The 19476-nt window shown below is 47.8% G+C and overlaps 1 protein-coding gene across 1 annotated transcript; it reads right to left on the bottom strand.

The window, feature by feature from the left end:
• Positions 1-8504: 8504 nt before the first annotated feature.
• LOC130116408 (protein ABHD15) lies at positions 8505-13978 on the bottom strand. Its single transcript, XM_056284321.1, has 3 exons — positions 13190-13978; positions 12840-13069; positions 8505-9677 (listed from the first exon to the last, which is right to left on the bottom strand). Exons 1-3 carry the CDS (start codon positions 13976-13978, stop codon positions 8921-8923), a joined length of 1776 nt encoding a protein of 591 aa, XP_056140296.1. The 3' UTR covers positions 8505-8920.
• Between the last annotated feature and the right edge of the window lie 5498 nt (positions 13979-19476).

Genomic DNA, 19476 nt, shown 5'->3' with positions numbered 1-19476 from the left:
TGGGACTTGCCAGTAGCCCTTTAACAAGTCAAATTTCGACACGTACTGTGCATTGCCGATCTTATCAATACAGTCCTCCAGCCTGGTTATAGGATATGCATCTGTTTTAGTTACATTATTTACCTTTCGGTAATCAATGCAAGGATGCACAGTTAAATCAGGCTTGAGAACAGGGACTAAGGGAGAACTCCATTCACTTGAGCCTTGTTTAATCACACCAATTTCTTCCATGTTGAGCAACTCTGGTTTCACCTGAGCCCATTTTTGTGTGTTAATCTGATGGATGTTACTTAATGGGGGTTGCCTCACCAGTGTCTACATCATGGGTTACTAAATGTGTTAAACCAGGGGCATCGCTAAACAGAAGACTATACTGATCCACTAGATGTAATACATCCTCTTTCTGTTCTGTGGTGAGATGACTCAGTGACTCTCTGAGATTGGCTAAGACACTGGAATTCTTAAGCCTATCTGTAACTGGTTCAACTGACCCAACCCCATCATCCTCACTCTCCTCTTCCACAGTTACCTGAGATGTGATAGACACAGCGGATGGACTGTCACGAGTATAATAAGGTTTCAGGAGATTGATGTGACATAGTCGTGATTTCTGTCTCCGGTCGGGTATCTCAACAACATAACTGCAATCACCCAACTTCTTGATTACCTTATATGGACCATAGAATTTCACCCCCAGCTTACCTCCATCCATGGGCAACAACACCAGAACCTGGTCTCCTGCTTTGAATGTACACTTCACTGCCTTTCTGTCATCGTCAACCTTCATCTTTCCTTTAGCTGCTTCCAAGTTACTCCTGGCCAAGCTTGGCCAGGTCCTTGAAGGATGCTACATACTGCATAACCCCACCAGGAGCACCTTTCAGCAAAGCTGACTGCAACAGCTGTTCTTTCACCACCTTCAGCGGTCCTCTCACTTGATGTCCATAAACCAGCTCAGAAGGGCTCGCTAACCACCTGTCAAACACAAGCTCCTGTTGCCTAGCAAAATGAAAGTTTCACTTGATTTTCGTTGCAGAGACCTGAACTTCTGTCGGTAGGCTTCTGGCACCACCTCATAGGCTGCCAAACCCACCTTCCTCACAGTATCATAGTCTCTGCTGTCAGAAGCATCTAACGCCACATAAGCTTCCCGGGCTCTGCCCTCAAGCACACTCTGGACAAGCAACATCCACCTATTCCCAGGCCATTCTAGCTCTTTGGCAATTTTCTCAAAAGCGTCAAAGAAAGAGCCCACAAGAAAGAGCCCGGGTGGTAAAGACAGCACAGAGGATTGTGGGAGCTGTGCTCCCGGACCTGGATGCTGTGTATGCTGGCTGCCTACAGAGGAAAGCCAGCAACATCAGCAAAGATGCAACACACCCAGGTCACTGTCTGTTTGTTCCCTTGCCATCGGGGAAAAGATACCGCACCATCAAAACCCGGACTAACAAACAGGCTGAGGAACAGATTCTTCCCCAGAGCTGTAGCCTCCATCGCCCCCCCCCCCCACATACCCACACCCACCCCCCCACACCTGCCTATACGCCCATTTCACGCCCCGACCATCTTGGATTTAAAAAAAATCAAGCGGTGGGAACTTAGCCACGCCCCCTTCTTACTTCATTGAAAACACTGCGGGAAGCAACATGTCGTACTGCTGTGTACCATCCTGCAACTCCTATCAAAGAAGGGAAAGAGATAAATCTGTATATATATATATGTATATATATATATATATATATATACATATATATGCATATATATTCACTAATCTTTCAATAGTGGATAGCTCTGTTCTGACACATCATCTTGATAACAGGAAAATGTGTGGATTTATATTGCGTCCCACATGTATGACATATCCTCATGTGTCCAGTGAGGTTTGGGCGACTCTACCTGATCATGACTACAACGTGAAGCCCCTTTCTGTGGAAGACCAGCTTGACGCAGTAAAGAAACGCATTGCTTTCCTGGAGGATGAAAATAAAAAGCTGAAAAGTGAGCGTTTTGGTCTAGAACGCTTCCAGTGTGCGCCCAATCTGATCAGGTTTTACACTGGTTTTAAGGATTACCACACCCTCAAAGCACTCTTCCTAGCTTTACAGCCTACTGCAGAGTCCATGGTGCGATGGACTCCAATGCAAAGGAACAGCCATAACCTAGAACACATTTCTGTGTCTGGCTTCCATGCAGAGCATTTATCGCTGATTGATCAGTTTTTCCTATTCTTGTGCTGTGTGAGGCAGGGCTTTTTTGCTCTGGATTTATCTGTACGATTCAATGTGTCGCCAGCCACAGTCAGCAGGAACTGTACGACATGGGCCACTATTTGCTCTTTATGTTAGGGACCCTCCCAATATGGCCTAGTAGAGCAGCAGTAGACGAGCTAATGCCATCAGTATTCTACCCAAACACAAGAGTGATACTAGACTGCACAGAGATCCACATCGAGACAGCTAGTTCGAAGGTTTTAAACACCATGACATACTCCCATTATAAAAGTAACACTACACTGAAATCCCTAATTGGGATCACTCCCTCAGGGTCACTTAGCCTGGTAAGTAATCTATACACAGGATGTATTTCTGATAAGGAGATAACTAAGAGGTCAGGTGTTCTGGACCTCTTAGAGTCAGGTGATGAGGTCATGGCCGATAAGGGCTTCCTTATCAAAGACCTGCTCGATGAAATAGATGTAAAACTTGTCATCCCTGCATTTTAGGCCCAAGTGGACAGTTTAGCTGTGATGAGCTCACAGACACACAGAGTATTGCTGGCTTGAGAATACACGTCGAACGGTCAATAAGACGCATAAAGGAGTACCACATTTTTGATGGAGTCATACCCCTTCCACTAAGTGGAACAGTCAACCAACTGTGGACTGTGTGTGCTCTCCTAACACATTTTCAGGGACCACTGTTTTAAACATTTGTTAAAATCAGCTGACAAGAAAATAGTGCACACAAACCTTAGATAGATTGAAACATATTTAACTTCATTTCAGTACAGTCCCATTTTTTAGCCCACACCTTGAGATGAGCAATCACTATCTTAGCTTAGTAAACAATTGATGATTTGAGTTGGTAGTGAGTTCCAGTTTATTGCTACAACAGAATGACAGTTGACCGAACATATTTTAGTTTAAAATTAACCAACAGTTTTGTTAAAGTTAAAGGACAAAGAATAAAAATATTGTAGATGGGACAATCTAATGTATAAATATTGAATGTACAGTATAAAAATGAAATGTATCTTATTTTTTATTTTATTGTGATTAAACAGCTTCTTTGAATACAGCCCTGTGTGTGTGTCTCTCCTCACTGGCACAGGAGAGGCAGAAAGTACTCGATAAAGAAAAGATCCAGCTTAGTTTTCATATTGTGGCAAATGACGGTAGGTGCTCGAGGTTGGTAGTCCAAACCATGTTTGCTGCTGCCCCCGGCTGCATTGATTTCCGATTGAGTAAGAAGGGGGCGTGGCTAAATTCCCACCACTTGGTTTTTTTAAAGTCCAAGATGGCCGCGGCGTGAAATAGGTGTATAGCTGCTGAGGACTAACTGGTGCTAAAGCCGCTGCAATATGAACTACTGTGTGCAATGATCCCATGCACAATTTTGAACTTTAAAAGCCGCTGCTATCTTTTATTGTCTTGTCATTTTTACTACCTCGCTTATTTATCCTAAATGTTGTTTGTTCTTGTTTGTTTTTGTTTGTTTGGTTTTTTATCATTTACCTTGTCTAGTGTTGCTGGTCTGAGAGTCACCGAACGAAATTTCGTCGTGTGTCGTCGTCGTTGGCGTCTCTCGTGTCCGAGGATCCATTCCCAGAGATGAGGGGGTGGATGGGGGGGTGGGGGAGACTCTTGGAGCCATTCGCTGAAGCCTTGATTAAGGTGGTGATCAGGTCGCGACGCTGGTCCACACTGCTCGGCCTGGGAGGATCTAGTTCCACGGCAACACAAAGAGCGAAGACGATGGGATCCGCCACAGGTTGCACCCAAGTGATGGTCGGATCGGGAGTCCGGACGGCCCACTTGTTAGGCACGTTTATAACCGCCAGTCCTCGGCCCCGCCAGGCTTAAGCCAGCTGAGCGCTGCCCGGGTGACGCCAACTCCACAAGTGAAGGCCGCGAGGGAGGAGGGGCCTATCCGGGGTTTGTCACGCATGCAGGAATCGGTAGCCTGAACCGTTCAGCCTACGTCACATGACGCTTCAGCAACCCAACTTTGTGCTGGGTTGTCTCGTGTGTACACAATGTACACACAATGACAGTAAGGTATTGTAACCGGTTATTTTCTTGCCCGGTGCGGGATTCGATATGGAGTGTACTGCTAAAGGGTCAGACCCGTTAGCTAGTAGCTAATGTGTCTTATTAGTAGTTTACAGTATCTTATCATCATCCCAAACTTTGGCATGAGTCTCAAACAGCTGAAAACATCAAAACAAGTTTCGTGCTTACGTTGTAAGTCACCGCTGTTCACTTTAACCTTCTGTAAACTACTAATAAGACCCGTTAGCCCCTAGCTAACGGGTCTGACCTTTTAGCCGAGCGGTTAGCGATGTCGCCTTGTGGTGCAGGACACCCCGTATCGAATCCCGCACCGGGCAAGAAAATAACCGGTTATACTTCTCTTATGCCCTTTTCCCACTGGCCAAAAAACCCCGCTAACATCCACCTTTGGTGGTCAATCAAAGGTGGATGTTAGCGGGGTTTTTTGGCCAGTGGGAAAAGGGTATAACTCTAATGTAAGCTTTGCTAACTTCAGCTGAAACAGCCGCTCCCCCTCTCTCATGCTCTGCGCTTTCATGTACGGTGTGGTGACCCACATCTATATATCGAGAGACATTCACCTAAGAGGACGGTGTACCTTTAAGGGAAGAGGCGAGGGGTCAGATAATGCACTTCCGCTTCCGGTTCAGTCAGTTCAGTGTCGTTGTCAGATGTATGACATGCTAAGTTGGAGCTAGTAAACTACCTCGACTACGTCTACTCTCACGTCTCCTGTCTCGTTGTTTTCTAACTCCACAACGGGATCTTTTAGGTGTAACATGGAAATCAGGTCTCCACAAGCTCTGGAGTGACGTCTACCTCACACTATTGAGCTACTGCAAGCAAATCTTTTTTAAGCTTAGGCAACTCCTTGCGCCCAAAATCACTCCCACAAAACTGCTCTACGTTGAACGTTGCCATGGTTATCGTTATCAAATTCTCAAAAAAATAATCTAACCAAACGAGACAAGACTCTCACAAAATCACCTGTAAGGTAACCATTACCAAATAGCCTTACCGACAAAACATATAACGTGCAACAAGAGGTAGCTCATAGGTCACTATATTCCCAATCTGTTATCAACCTACATCCCCGTGTTTAACCTCAACTCACACGATAAATGCATTCACTAACTTCCCTGCTAGCTAGCTTAGTTTTACATACATACACAACCACCTGTTTTAAGTGAGAAGTTAGCATGTACCTGTATGCCTGTGGCCCACTTCTAAACCTAGCAACATACGGCTTTTGTCGAGCTGAATCCATCTCAGCTGTGCCTCTTCTCACAAACAGAATGCTTGGATGTCACTCACTAACTGACGTCTAATTGCTAATCGGTTTTACCACACATTAATATACATTAATCTTCAAACAAATCCCGGACGAGCCCCTAAATTATGTTATGGACTAGTCGGGTCTAGGGGTTACGGGTTAAGCATGCAACACTAGTCCTAACCTGGAGTGTGAGGAAAGGTGAAAAACGAGGAAACAGAAAGAAGGACTGATTTCCAAGACTAGAGAAATAGCCCGGAGGTGGGCGAGCTTACCGAGGTATCAGGCTAGCAGTTAGCAGGTCCCTCTGACAAGGCCTCGGCCATATGGTCTCAGCTCCCGAAAGCGGCGTACTCCGTCTTGGTAGATTAGGTCACTTTAGGTTGATGGTGCTGAGCTGGAAAGATGTGAACTTGTAGTTTCCCACTTTCCTTTGAGCTGTGTAAAACTCGTCCTTTCCTCTCTTCCTCCCATTGCTTTTGCCACCTTTCCTTCAATCTGTGCTTTGTCTTGCTTAAAGTAACTACCAAATCAATGTGATATGTTTTGTAGCCTTCTTTGCAACCTTATCTGCTATTTCATTCCCCTCAATGCCAGTGTGTGCCGGTACCCATGAAAATGATACTGTAAGACCCATCATTTGAATTCTATGTAATGTTTGTTCTACCTCTATTAATATGTCTGGTCTGCTGTCTGAATGACTGTACTGTGAACTGGCTAGCAATGAACTTCAGTCTGAACAAATAATTCCTCTCAATGGTCTTGTTTCCTCTACCCACTGCACTGCTAATAATATTGCACGCATTTCTTGTGTGTATAGTGCTATTTTCTCTTGATCCTTTCCCCTACTTTAATATGAAATTCTGGAACAATAAATGCTACTCCTACTTTATTTACTGAACTCTTTGATGCATCTGTATAAATCTGGACGTAACTGTGGTAATTATCAATATAAGCCTGTATGGTATTTGAATCATAATTAAACTCTTTTATCTTTATTCTTCTTTTCTAATAATGTGAAATCCTCGGTGGCATCTGGAAGTATCCAAAGTGTTATTGCTGGCAAAGGCACTGTTGGACTAATGTTTAATTGCCCTACTTCAAGTTCTATTGGTCTCTGTGTCATTGTCCATCCAAAGCTTTTCGTTTCCCTCCTCTCCTTTTCCCAACAAGGGATTAAAGTGTCTAGTGTTGGATGATCCTGACTATGGGCCTGTAAATTAACCCAGTAGTTCAAGGATAGCTGTATCCTTCTCATTTCTGGTGCCATGTCTCCCATTTCCACCTGTAACGCTGCTGTTGGGATCGTTTTAAATGCACCTGTGCATAATCTTAAAGGCTGATACTGTATCTTATCTCATTTCTTTAGAGAAGTGTTTGCTGCACACAACCATAATCTAATACTGACCGAATTAAACCACTGTATATGGCCTTCAAAGCAGTTCTATCTGCCCCCCATTCACTTCCAACATTTAGTACCTTCTTACATTTGTCCACTACTTTCTGAATATGTATAAGCCATGTAATTCTTTCATCGAACCATATCCCTAAAAACTTAAGTGTTTCACTCGTTCCGATTCTTGATTATATAATTTTAGTTTTACTTCATTACCAATTCTTATCCTTGTACATTGTCTTTGTCTTATCAACTGAAAACTTAAAACCCCATTTATATGACCATTCTTCTACTTTCATAATAGCCCCCTGCAGTTTCTTCATAGTGAATTCCCCATTTCTTCCCCTCTTCCAATTTGCCCCATCACCTGCAAAAAGTGGAAGGCCCATCTCCCTCTCCATTCCCATAAATACATCATTTACCATTATGGTAAATAATAAATGGCTTACCATGCTTCATTGAGGTGTTCCATTTTTAACAACAAAATTTGCTGAATATTTCTTTCCTATTCTAACTTGTATTGATCTTCCTTGCAAAAGTTCTTAATCCATCTATATAGATATTCTACCTTTGATACCTAATTTACAAAGTCTGATTAATAATGTTTCTCCCCACATCATATTGTATGCCTTCTCTAGTACATCAAAGAGGACAGCCACTACACGTCCTCCGTTTATCTGCTTTTCTAATGTCATGTTCTAAACATGCAGCTGGATCCATGGTATTGCTTCCTCTCCTGAAGCCACTCTGGTATTTATCAGGATCAGAATACTTTATTCACCCCCGAGGGGAAATTTAGATGTATAACCTTTATTTTCTATATGATATGTTAACCTTTCATTTATTATTTTCTCCATTATTTTGCATATGTCGGATGTTAAAGCATTTGGTCTATAATTCTCTGGGTTTGTACAATCCTCTCCTGGTTGACATATTGGAATTACAACTGCCTCCTTCCAGCTTTGTGGCAATTTCCTACCCTCCCAAACTTTATTATATAATTCCAGTAAAATATCCTTTGATGGTTCTCTAAGATGGCTTATCATTAAATGACAGATCGGATGTTTTCCTGGTGCTGACATCTTGGTTTTCTTGAGAGAGCGGTCCAGTTCTGTCTTTGTAAATTGCTTGTTTAATGAGTCATTGGGGTCTTTGTCTTGCTGTAATAGCTCTCCATTCTCTGCTATTGTATTTTCCCTTCTTCACAAATTTGTTAGAACTGTGAAGTTTAACCCCACCCGGACGCCCAGATCCATCTACTCTTTTGCCTACGTTGAAAATGAATACGGTTTCTGGTTCCTGTTTGCCAGTCGTTCTGCGTTTACAATATATTGATTAATTAGTAGAAATGACATGAGGGTTTTACGTATTTTAGCATGTTTGGGAATTTTTAAGAATTCACATATATAGCGTGGCTGTTGCACCACCAGGCTATGAGAGGAACCACTAGTAGTGCCATGTGTGCGCACGTACACGTCAATGACAAATACAGCCTATGGTAAGCTAATTACTGCAAGCGATTTCTTAATGCACCTTCAGAACTGATCAAATTCCACTTCAACCGATATAGAAATGCATAAAACAGCAACCCTCAAAAGTAACAATTCAATTCAATTTGTCATTAAAAACGATGTGTAAGAAAAATGTGCAACAAGAGTCTCTATCAGTCCTGCATAAGACAACTAATTTACACCCGTATGCAATTTTACATTAAACTAAAACTGGTGGATCCAGAATCCCCCATGTGACCATCACATATACATCACACTTTAGAGGTCTGTTGATCTCCTCTTCCTTCACCTGCCTTGGCAGGCCCAGGCGTTAGCACTGCTGTCTCACAGCAAGGAAGAAGCCATCCCAGGTCCTTCAGGTGTGGAGTTTGCATGTTCTCCCCATGTCTGCTTGGGTTTCCTCCGGCTGCCCCGGTTTCCTCCCACCATAAAAAAGACATGCATGTTAGGGTTAATACCTCCTCCTTCCTTTAGCGTGTGTAGGACCTCCTCCAGGTAAACTGCCTCTCCTCCTCTCTGCCCAGGCAGGCTTGTCCATGTGCCTGGCTCCTGGGTGACCTCCTCATCACGGTGGCTCTCCTTCTGCGGGGCGGTGGGACGGCGCCGGGCCTGCTCCTCTGCCCCGCCTGTCCATGCCCTCCGGCAGCGCCATCCCACTGCACCCCGTCCCTCTCCTTCTCTTCCCTCAGGAAGTTGGCCACCACACTGAAGTACTCTAGAGCGACCACGTGACTCCAGTTCTGCTCCTCCGCCTCCCCATCCCCGATTCCTGTGCTTGACATCTCTCCCGCCTCCACTTTGTCTCGCCCCTCTAAAGTGAACCCGCAGTGTCCCCCCGTCTCTGTCATCACCAGAAAAAAGTAGGGGTTTTCCTGGAACAAGGAGAAGGGCATGCTGGAGGCGGGGGGCAGGAGCGGGTCATCACGGCTACATATACAGAGCACAGGGACCGCCACCTCATCCGCATCTCTCAGGGGTTCGTTCCTCTCCCAGTAGCCGTCCCAGTCCTTGGCTGGGTAAGCCCTGTCTCCCAGGGCCCAGGCCACCAAGGGCTGAGGGGCCAAGCCTGCCACGTGTTTGACCCTGGCTGAGCTGGGGACACTTGTTGGGTGGTTTGGCCTCGTCGACTGGCGGGTTGAGCAGAACAGAACTTCTTCAAAGTCCCTGAGGGTGGAACAGCGGAGTGCCTGGTCCACATCCAAGACTGCATCGAAGGAACTCGCATATCTGAAAATAAAGTGTGTCCATGAATTGGGAGGGGGGGGGGGTCAATTAAAATCAAACTCTTAGGAAATTCATCCATCTCCAAGATTAGCTTGGTTCACCTCGTCACGTAGACACAGATTTAGGTGAAAGTAGGGGAGAAGAGACCCAATCAAGTTGTTGGGTCTGCGATGAAATGCCCACCAATATTTTTAGGCAAAGTAGGGTTTGTCACATGTTTAGAATCACGCACAAACGATGATATACAGTTTTGCCATTTTATAAATAATAGGACCCTACCCCATAAAAAAATCTAGTAAACTGATTCATCATGTCTGGCCCGCTTCCACAGATGGATTACCACATGGGCAGAGTGGGCACCTGCCCAGGGCACTGGAGCCAATGAGGGCCCTTGGTCTTAAGCTTTATTATCTTTTTTTTTTGTGTAAAGTATTTTTGTTTTTAAAATATTGGAGTAAATGCGATTTTGAAAATGTAGTAGGATTAGGAAACTGAATGTTTTATTTAGCTGATTAAATCACATATCGTCGGCTACAGTTCAACTCTGTGGTCGACACGGGGAAACGGACGCTCGGCGGGTTGGCAAAGCATCGACTCAGAAAAGAAAAACGAGCGAAAGATGCCACTTTGGGACAACAAATACCCTCCATGACACAGATGCCCGAACATGCTGTCGCTCACGGCCATCGAATAGGAACTCGAGCGGGATTTGGACTGTGGACGACTTGATCGATGACTCCTCTTCGAAGAAGGCCAGGAGAAAGCCGGTGGTCTAGGTAGGATATTTTCCACTGCGGCGGCACGGTGGGTGCAGGGGTTAGCGCGGTCGCCTTACTGCAAGAAGGTCCTGGGTTCAAGCCCCGGGGTAGTCCAACCTTGGTGGGGTCGTCCTCTGTGTGGAGTTTGCATGTTCTCCCCGTGTCCTCGTGGGTTTCCTCCCACAGTCCAAAGACATGTAGGTCAGGTGAATTGGCCGTACTAAATTGTCCCAAGGTATGAATGGGTGTGTGTGTGTGTGTGTGTGTGTGTGTGTGTGGGCCCTGTGATGGCCTGGCGATCTGTCCAGGGTGTCTTCCCGCCTGCTGCCCAATGACTGCTGGGATAGGCTCCAGCATCCCCCCCCGCAACCCTGAGAGCAGGATAAGCGCTTCGGATAATGGATGGAGGGATTTTTCACTGCGGTTTTATTTAAATTAAGGAGTGTTTGACTCTGAAAGATGTATATACTGTGCTGCACATGGCATGTATAGAACGAAACACACCTAAAATGGCGGTCGTTTAACACGTCAAAATAACAAATATAATTTGTAATACATGCTGTGTGATTGTGGGTCATCCTGTTTGTGCGACCAAACCGTGTGCTTGGGGAGGGCACACGCAGGGCATGTGTACTACTTGTGTGTGTAGGTAGGGTCCCGTGGACCGTTTGTGTCCAGGGCCCATGGTCATGATAATCTGTCCACGCCTCCTTCGCATCATGCGCCACTTTCTTATGGGCGATAGTTTTTGCATAGCGAGGTAAAAAAAAAGAATTCCAATTCCTGTGCGCTTGATGGCATCAAAACAGTTCTGCAAGATGAACCAGGAATGACTCATAAACCCACCCATCCATTATCCAAGACGCCTAGCCTCATTAGGGTCGTGGGATGCTGGAGCGTATCCCAACAGTCATTGGGTGGCAGGCGGGGAGACACCCTGGACAGTCTGCCCGTCCATCACGGGGCCCACATACACACACACATACTCGCAAAACTATACTTGTGGGGCCCCCTCATTGACTACATTCATTTCCTAGCCCTTAACCCTAACCTTAACTACACAAACTACATGCCTAGCCCTAACCCTTACCCTAACCTTAACCTAACCCTTACCCTAACCCAACCCTAACCCTTACCCTAACCTTAACCTAACCCTAACCCTAACCTAACCCTTACCCTAACCTAACCCTTACCCTAACCTTAACTACACAAACTACATGCCTAGCCCTGACCCTTACCCTAACCTTAACCTAACCCTTACCCTAACCTTAACCTAACCCTTACCCTAACCCTAACCTTAACCTAACCCTTACCCTAACCCTTACCCTAACCTTAACCTAACCCTTACCCTAACCCTTACCCTAACCTTAACCTAACCCTTACCCTAACCTTAACCTAACCCTTACCCTAACCTTACCCTAACCTTAACCTAACCCTTACCCTAACCTTAACCTAACCCTTACCCTAACCTTACCCTAACCTTAACCTAACCCTAACCTTAACCTAACCCTTACCCTAACCCTAACCTTAACCTAACCCTAACCTCAACCCTAAAACCAGGCCCTAACCCTACAATAGACCCTTTTACTTGTGGGGCCCCATAAAATGGCCCAAGTTAGGTGGTTTCTTGTTTTTCGACCAAATGTCCCCATTAGGATAGTTAAACATGGTACACACACACACAAACACACACACACACACACACACACACACACACACACACACACACACCTAGGGCCGATTCACCTGACCTACATGTCTTTGGACTGTGGGAGGAAACCGGAGCACCCGGAGGAAACCCACACAGACACGGGGAGAACATGCAAACTCCACACAGAGAGGACCTGTGACGGCCTGGGGTTCGGACCCAGGACCCTTTTGCTGCTAGGCGACCGCGTTAACCACCGTGCCGCCGTGTTCATACACGTATGAGTCAATTTGCAGAGGCCATTATCGTTGCATTGGGAATTTAGAGGAGCAGGTTTCGCTGTGTGATTTGTGTGTCTACTGTAGCCGGGGGTCATTTTCAACCACACAGGCAGGGGGCGATGTTTTTTTTTTACCAGCAAACACAAATTATTTGGGCATCTGCATATACCCATTGAGCTTTTTGACACAGCGCACAAATAATTAGCTATTTCCGCAGATAAAAATGTCCGCTAGAAGAAAACCGGATTTCTTTCTCCCGGTTATTTTATTTTGGGGTCTGACCCGCTGTATCCTCCTTCTGGCCCCCCACAAAAAAAACAAAAGAAAAAAAAAAGAAAAGCTAATCATTTAATTTCTCCAAACAAAAGTGCAGCAGATACAATCTGTGAAAACTGGTTAAAACTGCCCCCCCATCCCCCCACCGCCCCGGACTCCCCTCCCTACGCCCACGCTTCACTTTTCGCAGCATTTCGCTCACCTGCCGAGCTGTTGTTTGCGGCGAAAGAGCGCCCCCCAGCGGTAGATGGTGGGCATGGCGGTTTCGAACCACATTTGGCCCCGCAGCACCGGCGAGATGGCCACGGCCGCCATCAGGCGGGAGCTGGAGCCGCACTCGCCCAGGTAGGACAGCAGGAGGCCCGACCCCGAGCCTTCGCTCACCGCAGCCAGCGCGGAGGAGGGGTGGCGGCTCTGCACGTACTCCAGCGCCTGACGGTGCAAACAGAGAGGCGGCTGGCTGTATTTTGGGTTCTGACATACGTGACGGGGTTGACAGGGTTGTAAAAACGGCAGGACGGGAGTAAGGACTGTGAGAGGACGCTGCCTCACCTGTGCGAGGTCGGACGGGTCTCCGAACTCGGTCATCTGCGGGGTGGCGAGCGGGCAGCCCGCTGTGCCGCGGGGATGGAAAACCACGGGGTAAAAGCCCTGCCGCAGGGCCACGCGGCACAGGCCCTTCAGGTGAGGCGTGGTCCCTCCCCAGGCCTGCGGGATGAGGAGCAGGATAGGAGGGGCGGAAGTGTGGCACCCCAGCGCCTTCGTCCCGGACGGACGCTCCCTCCGCCCCTCGCCGCTATCCCTCCCCAACACGTTGACCCCTCGTACCCCCGCGGCCCAGTCGAGAGCTACGACTCCCCCGTCTCTCAGCAGGAGGTGGTCCCTGGCAAACCGCACTCCACCCCCTTGGCGGCCTCGGCCCTGTGCGCCCCACAGCAGACTGGACAGTGTCTGAAGGTGGGGGTCTCCCCTGGGCCAGGCGGCCAGCCTCGGCGGGGCCAGAGAGCCACAGTGGCGGAGCAGGTAGTGAGAAAGCGCCGTCGGCTTGCAGGTGAGAGCGGGTCTCCCTGAGGCCTGCAGCGGGCGGGGTACACCACCCGTGCCTGGTGCTCCCGTCTGTCCGGCCCGGTTTCTCTCGTCCCCGCACAGCGGGAGCTCCAGAATCCAACAAGCCACGACCCAGAGACTCCAGCCTGCGGAGATCCAGGTCAGCCTCAGCCAGCGCTGAGCCCTGGGATGGTGGGAGGCCGCAGAGAGCAGGACGAGGACCAGAGTCGGCAACAAACAGAACAAGACCTCCCCCGTGAAGACCCCCGTTGTCAAATACAGCACCGGAGTCATTGCGTAGCTCCTTAAATGTTGTACGTTCTCCAGGAGGTTTTGCTTCCCCCGACTCATTCAGCCTAGAGCCGGAGGGAGGACGTACACAACGGCAGCACGTGTGGCAAAATGACGTACGTGACGACCTTCTCTCGCCGCCGGACTGATACCGCGTCCAGCACCGGTGCAGATTAACCAGGAGCCCCCGGAGACCACCGAAGAAGCCCAGGGACCGCAGAGGCAGGGAGGATGAGCGCAAGTAAACCACTCCACTCTCTCGTTAAGTTTGGTCAGTCTGGATGGGAGAAACGGTCTCCCCCAGTCATCTGAACCCGCCTAACCCCTTCCTCTGCCCTCCCCCCACCCCACCCCACCCCACCCCCCACCATAAATCATTTACCACTGACCTGCACTCAGACCGGGGCTGAGTAAACAGGGGGCACGGATGACACACATGCTGACGTGTTGTCCCGGCCCCGCTGCCTGTCTTTTTTTTATCAAACTGAAAGCACCGAAACAGAAAGATGTGGTTGATTTTACAGCTGTTCGGGTCGTGTTCAGAGTGATGGATCAACAGCTAGCCGTTAGCATGCCAGGCTCGCTCCGGCCGACAGGAAGTAAACACGACAGCTGCAAAACATCTGTGTCGCTACCGAGGGAGTCGGTTTGTGGACCAACAGCGGTGATGAGCTGCTTTATCTGAACTACAAGGACCCTTAAGGGGCGTCCGGGTGGCGTGGCGGTCTATTCAGTTGCCTGCCGGCACGGGGGTCGCCGGTTCGAATCCCCGTGCCACCTCCGGCTTGGTCGGGCGTCCCTACAGGAAACAAGTGGCCGTGTCTGCGGGTGGGAAGCCGGATCTGGGTATGTGTCCTGGTCGCTGCACTAGCGCCTCCTCTGGTCGGTCAGGGGCGCCTGGGAGGGGGGGAATAGCGTGATCCTCTCACGCGCTACGTCCCCCTGGCGAAACTCCTCACTGTCAGGTGAAAAGAAGCGGCTGGCGACTCCACATGTATGGGAGGAGGCATGTGGTAGTCTGCAGCCCTCCCCGGATCAGCAGAGGGGGTGGAGCAGAGACCGGGACGGCTCGGAAGAGTGGGGTAATTGGCCGCATACAACTGGAGGAGAAGGAGAGGAGAGGAGAAAGGAGAGTAGAGAAGAGGAGGGGAGAGGAGAGGAGAGGAGGGGAGAGGAGAGGAGGGGAGAGGAGAGGAGGGGAGATGAGAGGAGGGGTGAGGAGGGGAGGGGTGAGGAGGGGAGGGGAGGGGAATCCAAAAGAAAAAAAAGACTTCAGAAACAAAATCCTGAGCAATTATTTTTGTCCGTTTTGTCCAAACGGGTTGATCTGCTGGGGTCGTCTCGTGGCTGTAAAGCGGACTTCCGTTTTGTATTATCAGCGCGTGAGTAGTGTGATGGGGCAGGACCGGAAAACCTCCCACCTTCTTTTTGCCCCTTTTGAACTTGATCGCCAGTATCTGGGTTGCCTATTCGTCGTTTATATGTTGCCAATGATTTTGTTTGTTTGTTTTTATTGCTTATCTGGTTTCTTTAACATGTTCAATAAGATTGATTGATTGATTGATTGATATATACACTCATATCTACTTCTGTCCTACCATGGGAAACATGAAGTGAAAAAGAAAAAACAATGCACTGAATCCACCCATCCTTTTGTTATCTTTTTTTGCAGAACTTGGAAGCAAAGGATTTCTTGTTCTTCCACCGTAGAGCTTCAACGAAACTGCCAAACGTCGGAGTAGCGGAACCGGAAGGGTCGGTTTTCCATGGAAACAGCAGGACCGGAAGGGTCGGTTTTCCATGGAAACAGCAGAACCGGAAGTGTCGGTTTTCCATGGAAACAGCAGGCTGGCGGCTCCAACATCTCATGCACTCGCGTTATTGTTGTTCATCTATTTCAGCAGGTTACATTGTTCCTTTCATGTCATCCGGCTAACTAGCTAAGCTGCTGAGCATGCTGTCCTCTCGCCGGGTGGAGGAGAACGGGGCCTCGGCTGTTGGGGTGGGGGTGGGGGCACCCCAGCGCTCATCTTACTGCACCCACTTGGATTTCCTTTCGGAAACAGGTTGTCTGATAGAATGAGGAAACACATTGGCCTGGGCAGGGCCGTGGTATGCAGGGGGGAAGGAGGAAGGGGCGGCTGAAGGGTGGAGGTGGAGGTGGAGTATACGGAGGTTTAGGCAGGTTACATTTGGTATTAGTTTGGGCGACACATACCTTTATCCGATGCCTTCAGGCGGACATTTGATTGGCTGTTGGATGATTGCCTGACTGATCTCGAGCTGCCAGCATCATGTGATCTCCTCGCCTTCGTGCCGCCGTGTCTCCTCACAACACCGGGACCTGGTCCTGCTCCCCGTATCAGCCGGTCTGCGCAGGATCAAGCTGGAACCGAATCAGTAAATAATGCAGCAGCTTTGTGCGTGGCGCCGTTTTAATGCGTCCGTGTGTACTTTCAAATTTCTCCCCCTTTTACTCCCCAATTGTGTCCACCCAATTACCCCCACTCTTCCGAGCCGCCCCCAGTCGCTGTTCCACCCCCTCTGCTGACCCAGGGAGGGCTGTAGTCTACCACGTGCCTCCTCCGATACACGTGGAGTCGCCAGCCGCTTCTTTTCACCTGACGGTGAGGAGTTTCACCAGGGAGACGTAGCGCGTGGGAGGATCACGCTATCCCCCCCCCCCCAGTTCCCCCTCTTCTCAGAACAGGCGCCCCGACCGACCAGAGGAGGCGCTAGTGCGGCGACCAGGACACACACCCACCTCCAGCTTCCCACCCGCAGGCGCCCGACCAAGCCGGAGGTAAGAACGTGAGAGTGGCGAAGCCACAAACGCCCCGAAGCTGCGCGTGACGCAACAGATTCCCCGCCGTCCATCAACAAGCACGCGGAAGCTTCCCCCGTCAGAAGCACCGGAAGTACACATGGAATGAGAGAAGCCAGCCTGCGGTTTGTGATCTCATGGGAATGGAGGTGTACGGCTTCATTTGCTCGTCTCCTTCTGGGTGTGTGTTACATAACCACGGGTTTCTACACCTGCTCTTCATCGCCGCCGTTTGTTCATTCGATGCCCCTTTACATTTAAAACACATTTGGTTTCCCCAAATCCAAAAATGAAACAAAGAATTAAGAAACATTAATATAAAGGCAAAATACAAAGCAAAGCCAACAACAAATAAACCTTTCCTTATGCGTTGCACTACTGACTAACAAGGTGAATAACTTCTTCTTTACCGCTAATTAGTAATGTCTCATTTTGGGATGGCACACGTTTCTGGAAGCGCTCCCAAGATTTCCGCATCCCAGAACTTCCCATGAAGCAGGCCTTTGCTACCCTGATCAGGCCGCGTCAGGGTTTGAAGGGACAGCGTGCTTATCAATGGTAATTATTCATTCTGCACAGATGCATAAAACATAATATATATATATATATATATATATATATGATCAAATAATAAAAAGAAACCAAATTGGTGGGGATAGGAATATGCAGAAGTGATAACATACAGGAGTTTTGTGCATCTATATACTGACCAAAAAAACAACAACAAAACTTTAGATTTCCATTCCTCAAATTGCTCTTTCCCATTGTGTACGCCAGTGCAGCTGGATGTCTTACCGTTGAGACAATAGCAGATATACTACCTGCATTTGTGTATTTTTTTCCTCCCAGACAGCGGAGGAATGACGGCCTCTCCGTGCTCGGTGGTTTTGTCTCTCCTGCTCCTGCACAGCAGCCCTGTAGTCTGGATCGGACACCAAACAGGACAGGGACAGACTACAATGCACAGTTAGGACTGCAGAGAAAATCACTGGTGCCAACCTGCCCTCCATTCAGGACTTACACACCTCCAGACTCAGGAAACGGGCAAGCAAGGTCACTGCAGACCCATCACACCCTGATCACAAGCTGTTCCAACTCCTCCCCTCTGGTAGGCGCTACAGAGCACTGTACCCCAAAACGACCAGATATAAAAACAGTTTTTCCGCGGGCTGTCATTCAAATGAATGCTTAACACTGCCAAATAAATCCAACCATTTTGTATATAAACTGTACTGTACATTGTATACTGGTACTCTGTCACGCCCATCTACCTCAGGCATGTATGCAAGCAACCTGCTAACATCTATTTTCAGCATCTCTGATATGTTCTCTGCACCACTGCACTTTATCACCTCTTATTTCACCTGTATTTTGGTCAGACCTGTCAAATCCCATGTATGTGCAAACTTACAAGGCCAGTAAACATGATTCTGATTCTGGGACATCTAAAACCAAGCAATATTAAATCAATAACTTTGGTCCCGCCGGCTCAGGACTGCATCTAGGGGGGTTCTGATGTTGTCTTGAATGGACATAGATTCACTAAATTTGCCTTGCACTCTCTTTACAATGTTATTACCCTGCACATTTAAATTTGTTAAATTCTATGCATTAACTGTATATATTTCATATTACCTCGCTCTGTGTGTAATCTATGACTTAATTCTGTTACTTCTACGTATTTTGTGCCAATGCATCAAACTTCTCAAAAGCATTTAGAGTTCAACAGGACAGTCGTTTCAGAGGAATATGGTGAGACAGATGAGCAGGAGCAGGATCTTTCAGGCGTAATAACAGATCCAGGGGGAGAGGAAGTGTCAGAGCGTGCTACCATTCTACCACTTACGTCAGGTGTTTCCCTTTCACACCGGGTTTGGTTTCAACCACTAACGTAAAAAGGGCAATTAAAAACAGTTCAACTCTCTCCAGGCTGAATCGCTCATCCACGGCAAAGTGTTCAGCCCTATGGAATGCTCCTGGCAGATCTAAATATGCGGAAATACTCAGCGACTTGACCAACCAGCGAATGAAGACACCCTGCAGGCAGGAATTTGTAGAGGGAATTCTCTTTATGACTGTTTGAATCGGCGGACATTTCTCCGGGAGAAGCTCGCTGACATCATGCCTGCCTCGCAACTCCCACCACTCAAAGAGGTAGAGCTTGATTTCCCTGCCAGGTGAGTATCAGAGCGTGACTTCCTTGAGGAACGCTGCAGATTCCTAAGCACTCTGTCGTGGGAATTGACCTGCTTCAAGGTCAACCCTCATACTACTATGGCGACCTCATACCTACCCTCTTTGTTGATCTAGATATACTATGTGTTAGTTTGGATATACTATGTGTTCTTGTAGTTTTTGGATATGTGTTGCACTGCTGTGGGCTGGGGGAAACGATGTTTCATTTCATTTCATGTGCACAAGTGCATGGAATGAAATGACAAAGTGTTTCTGATTCTGAAATACAATGTTTCTGATTCTGATTTACAATGTTTCTGATTCTGATTCTGAAATACAATGTTTCTGATTCTGATTCTGATTCTGAAATACAATGTTTCTGATTCTGATTCTGAAATACAATGTTTCTGATTCTGATTCTGAAATACAATGTTTCTGATTCTGATTTACAATGTTTCTGATTCTGAAATACAATGATTCTGATTCTGATTCTGAAATACAA

Source organism: Lampris incognitus, chromosome 8, assembly GCF_029633865.1.
Source record: "Lampris incognitus isolate fLamInc1 chromosome 8, fLamInc1.hap2, whole genome shotgun sequence".
In the NCBI taxonomy this organism is placed as follows: domain Eukaryota; kingdom Metazoa; phylum Chordata; class Actinopteri; order Lampriformes; family Lampridae; genus Lampris; species Lampris incognitus.
Note: the sequence above shows the minus strand (reverse complement) of the source record. Positions and strands in the feature narration are given on the sequence as shown.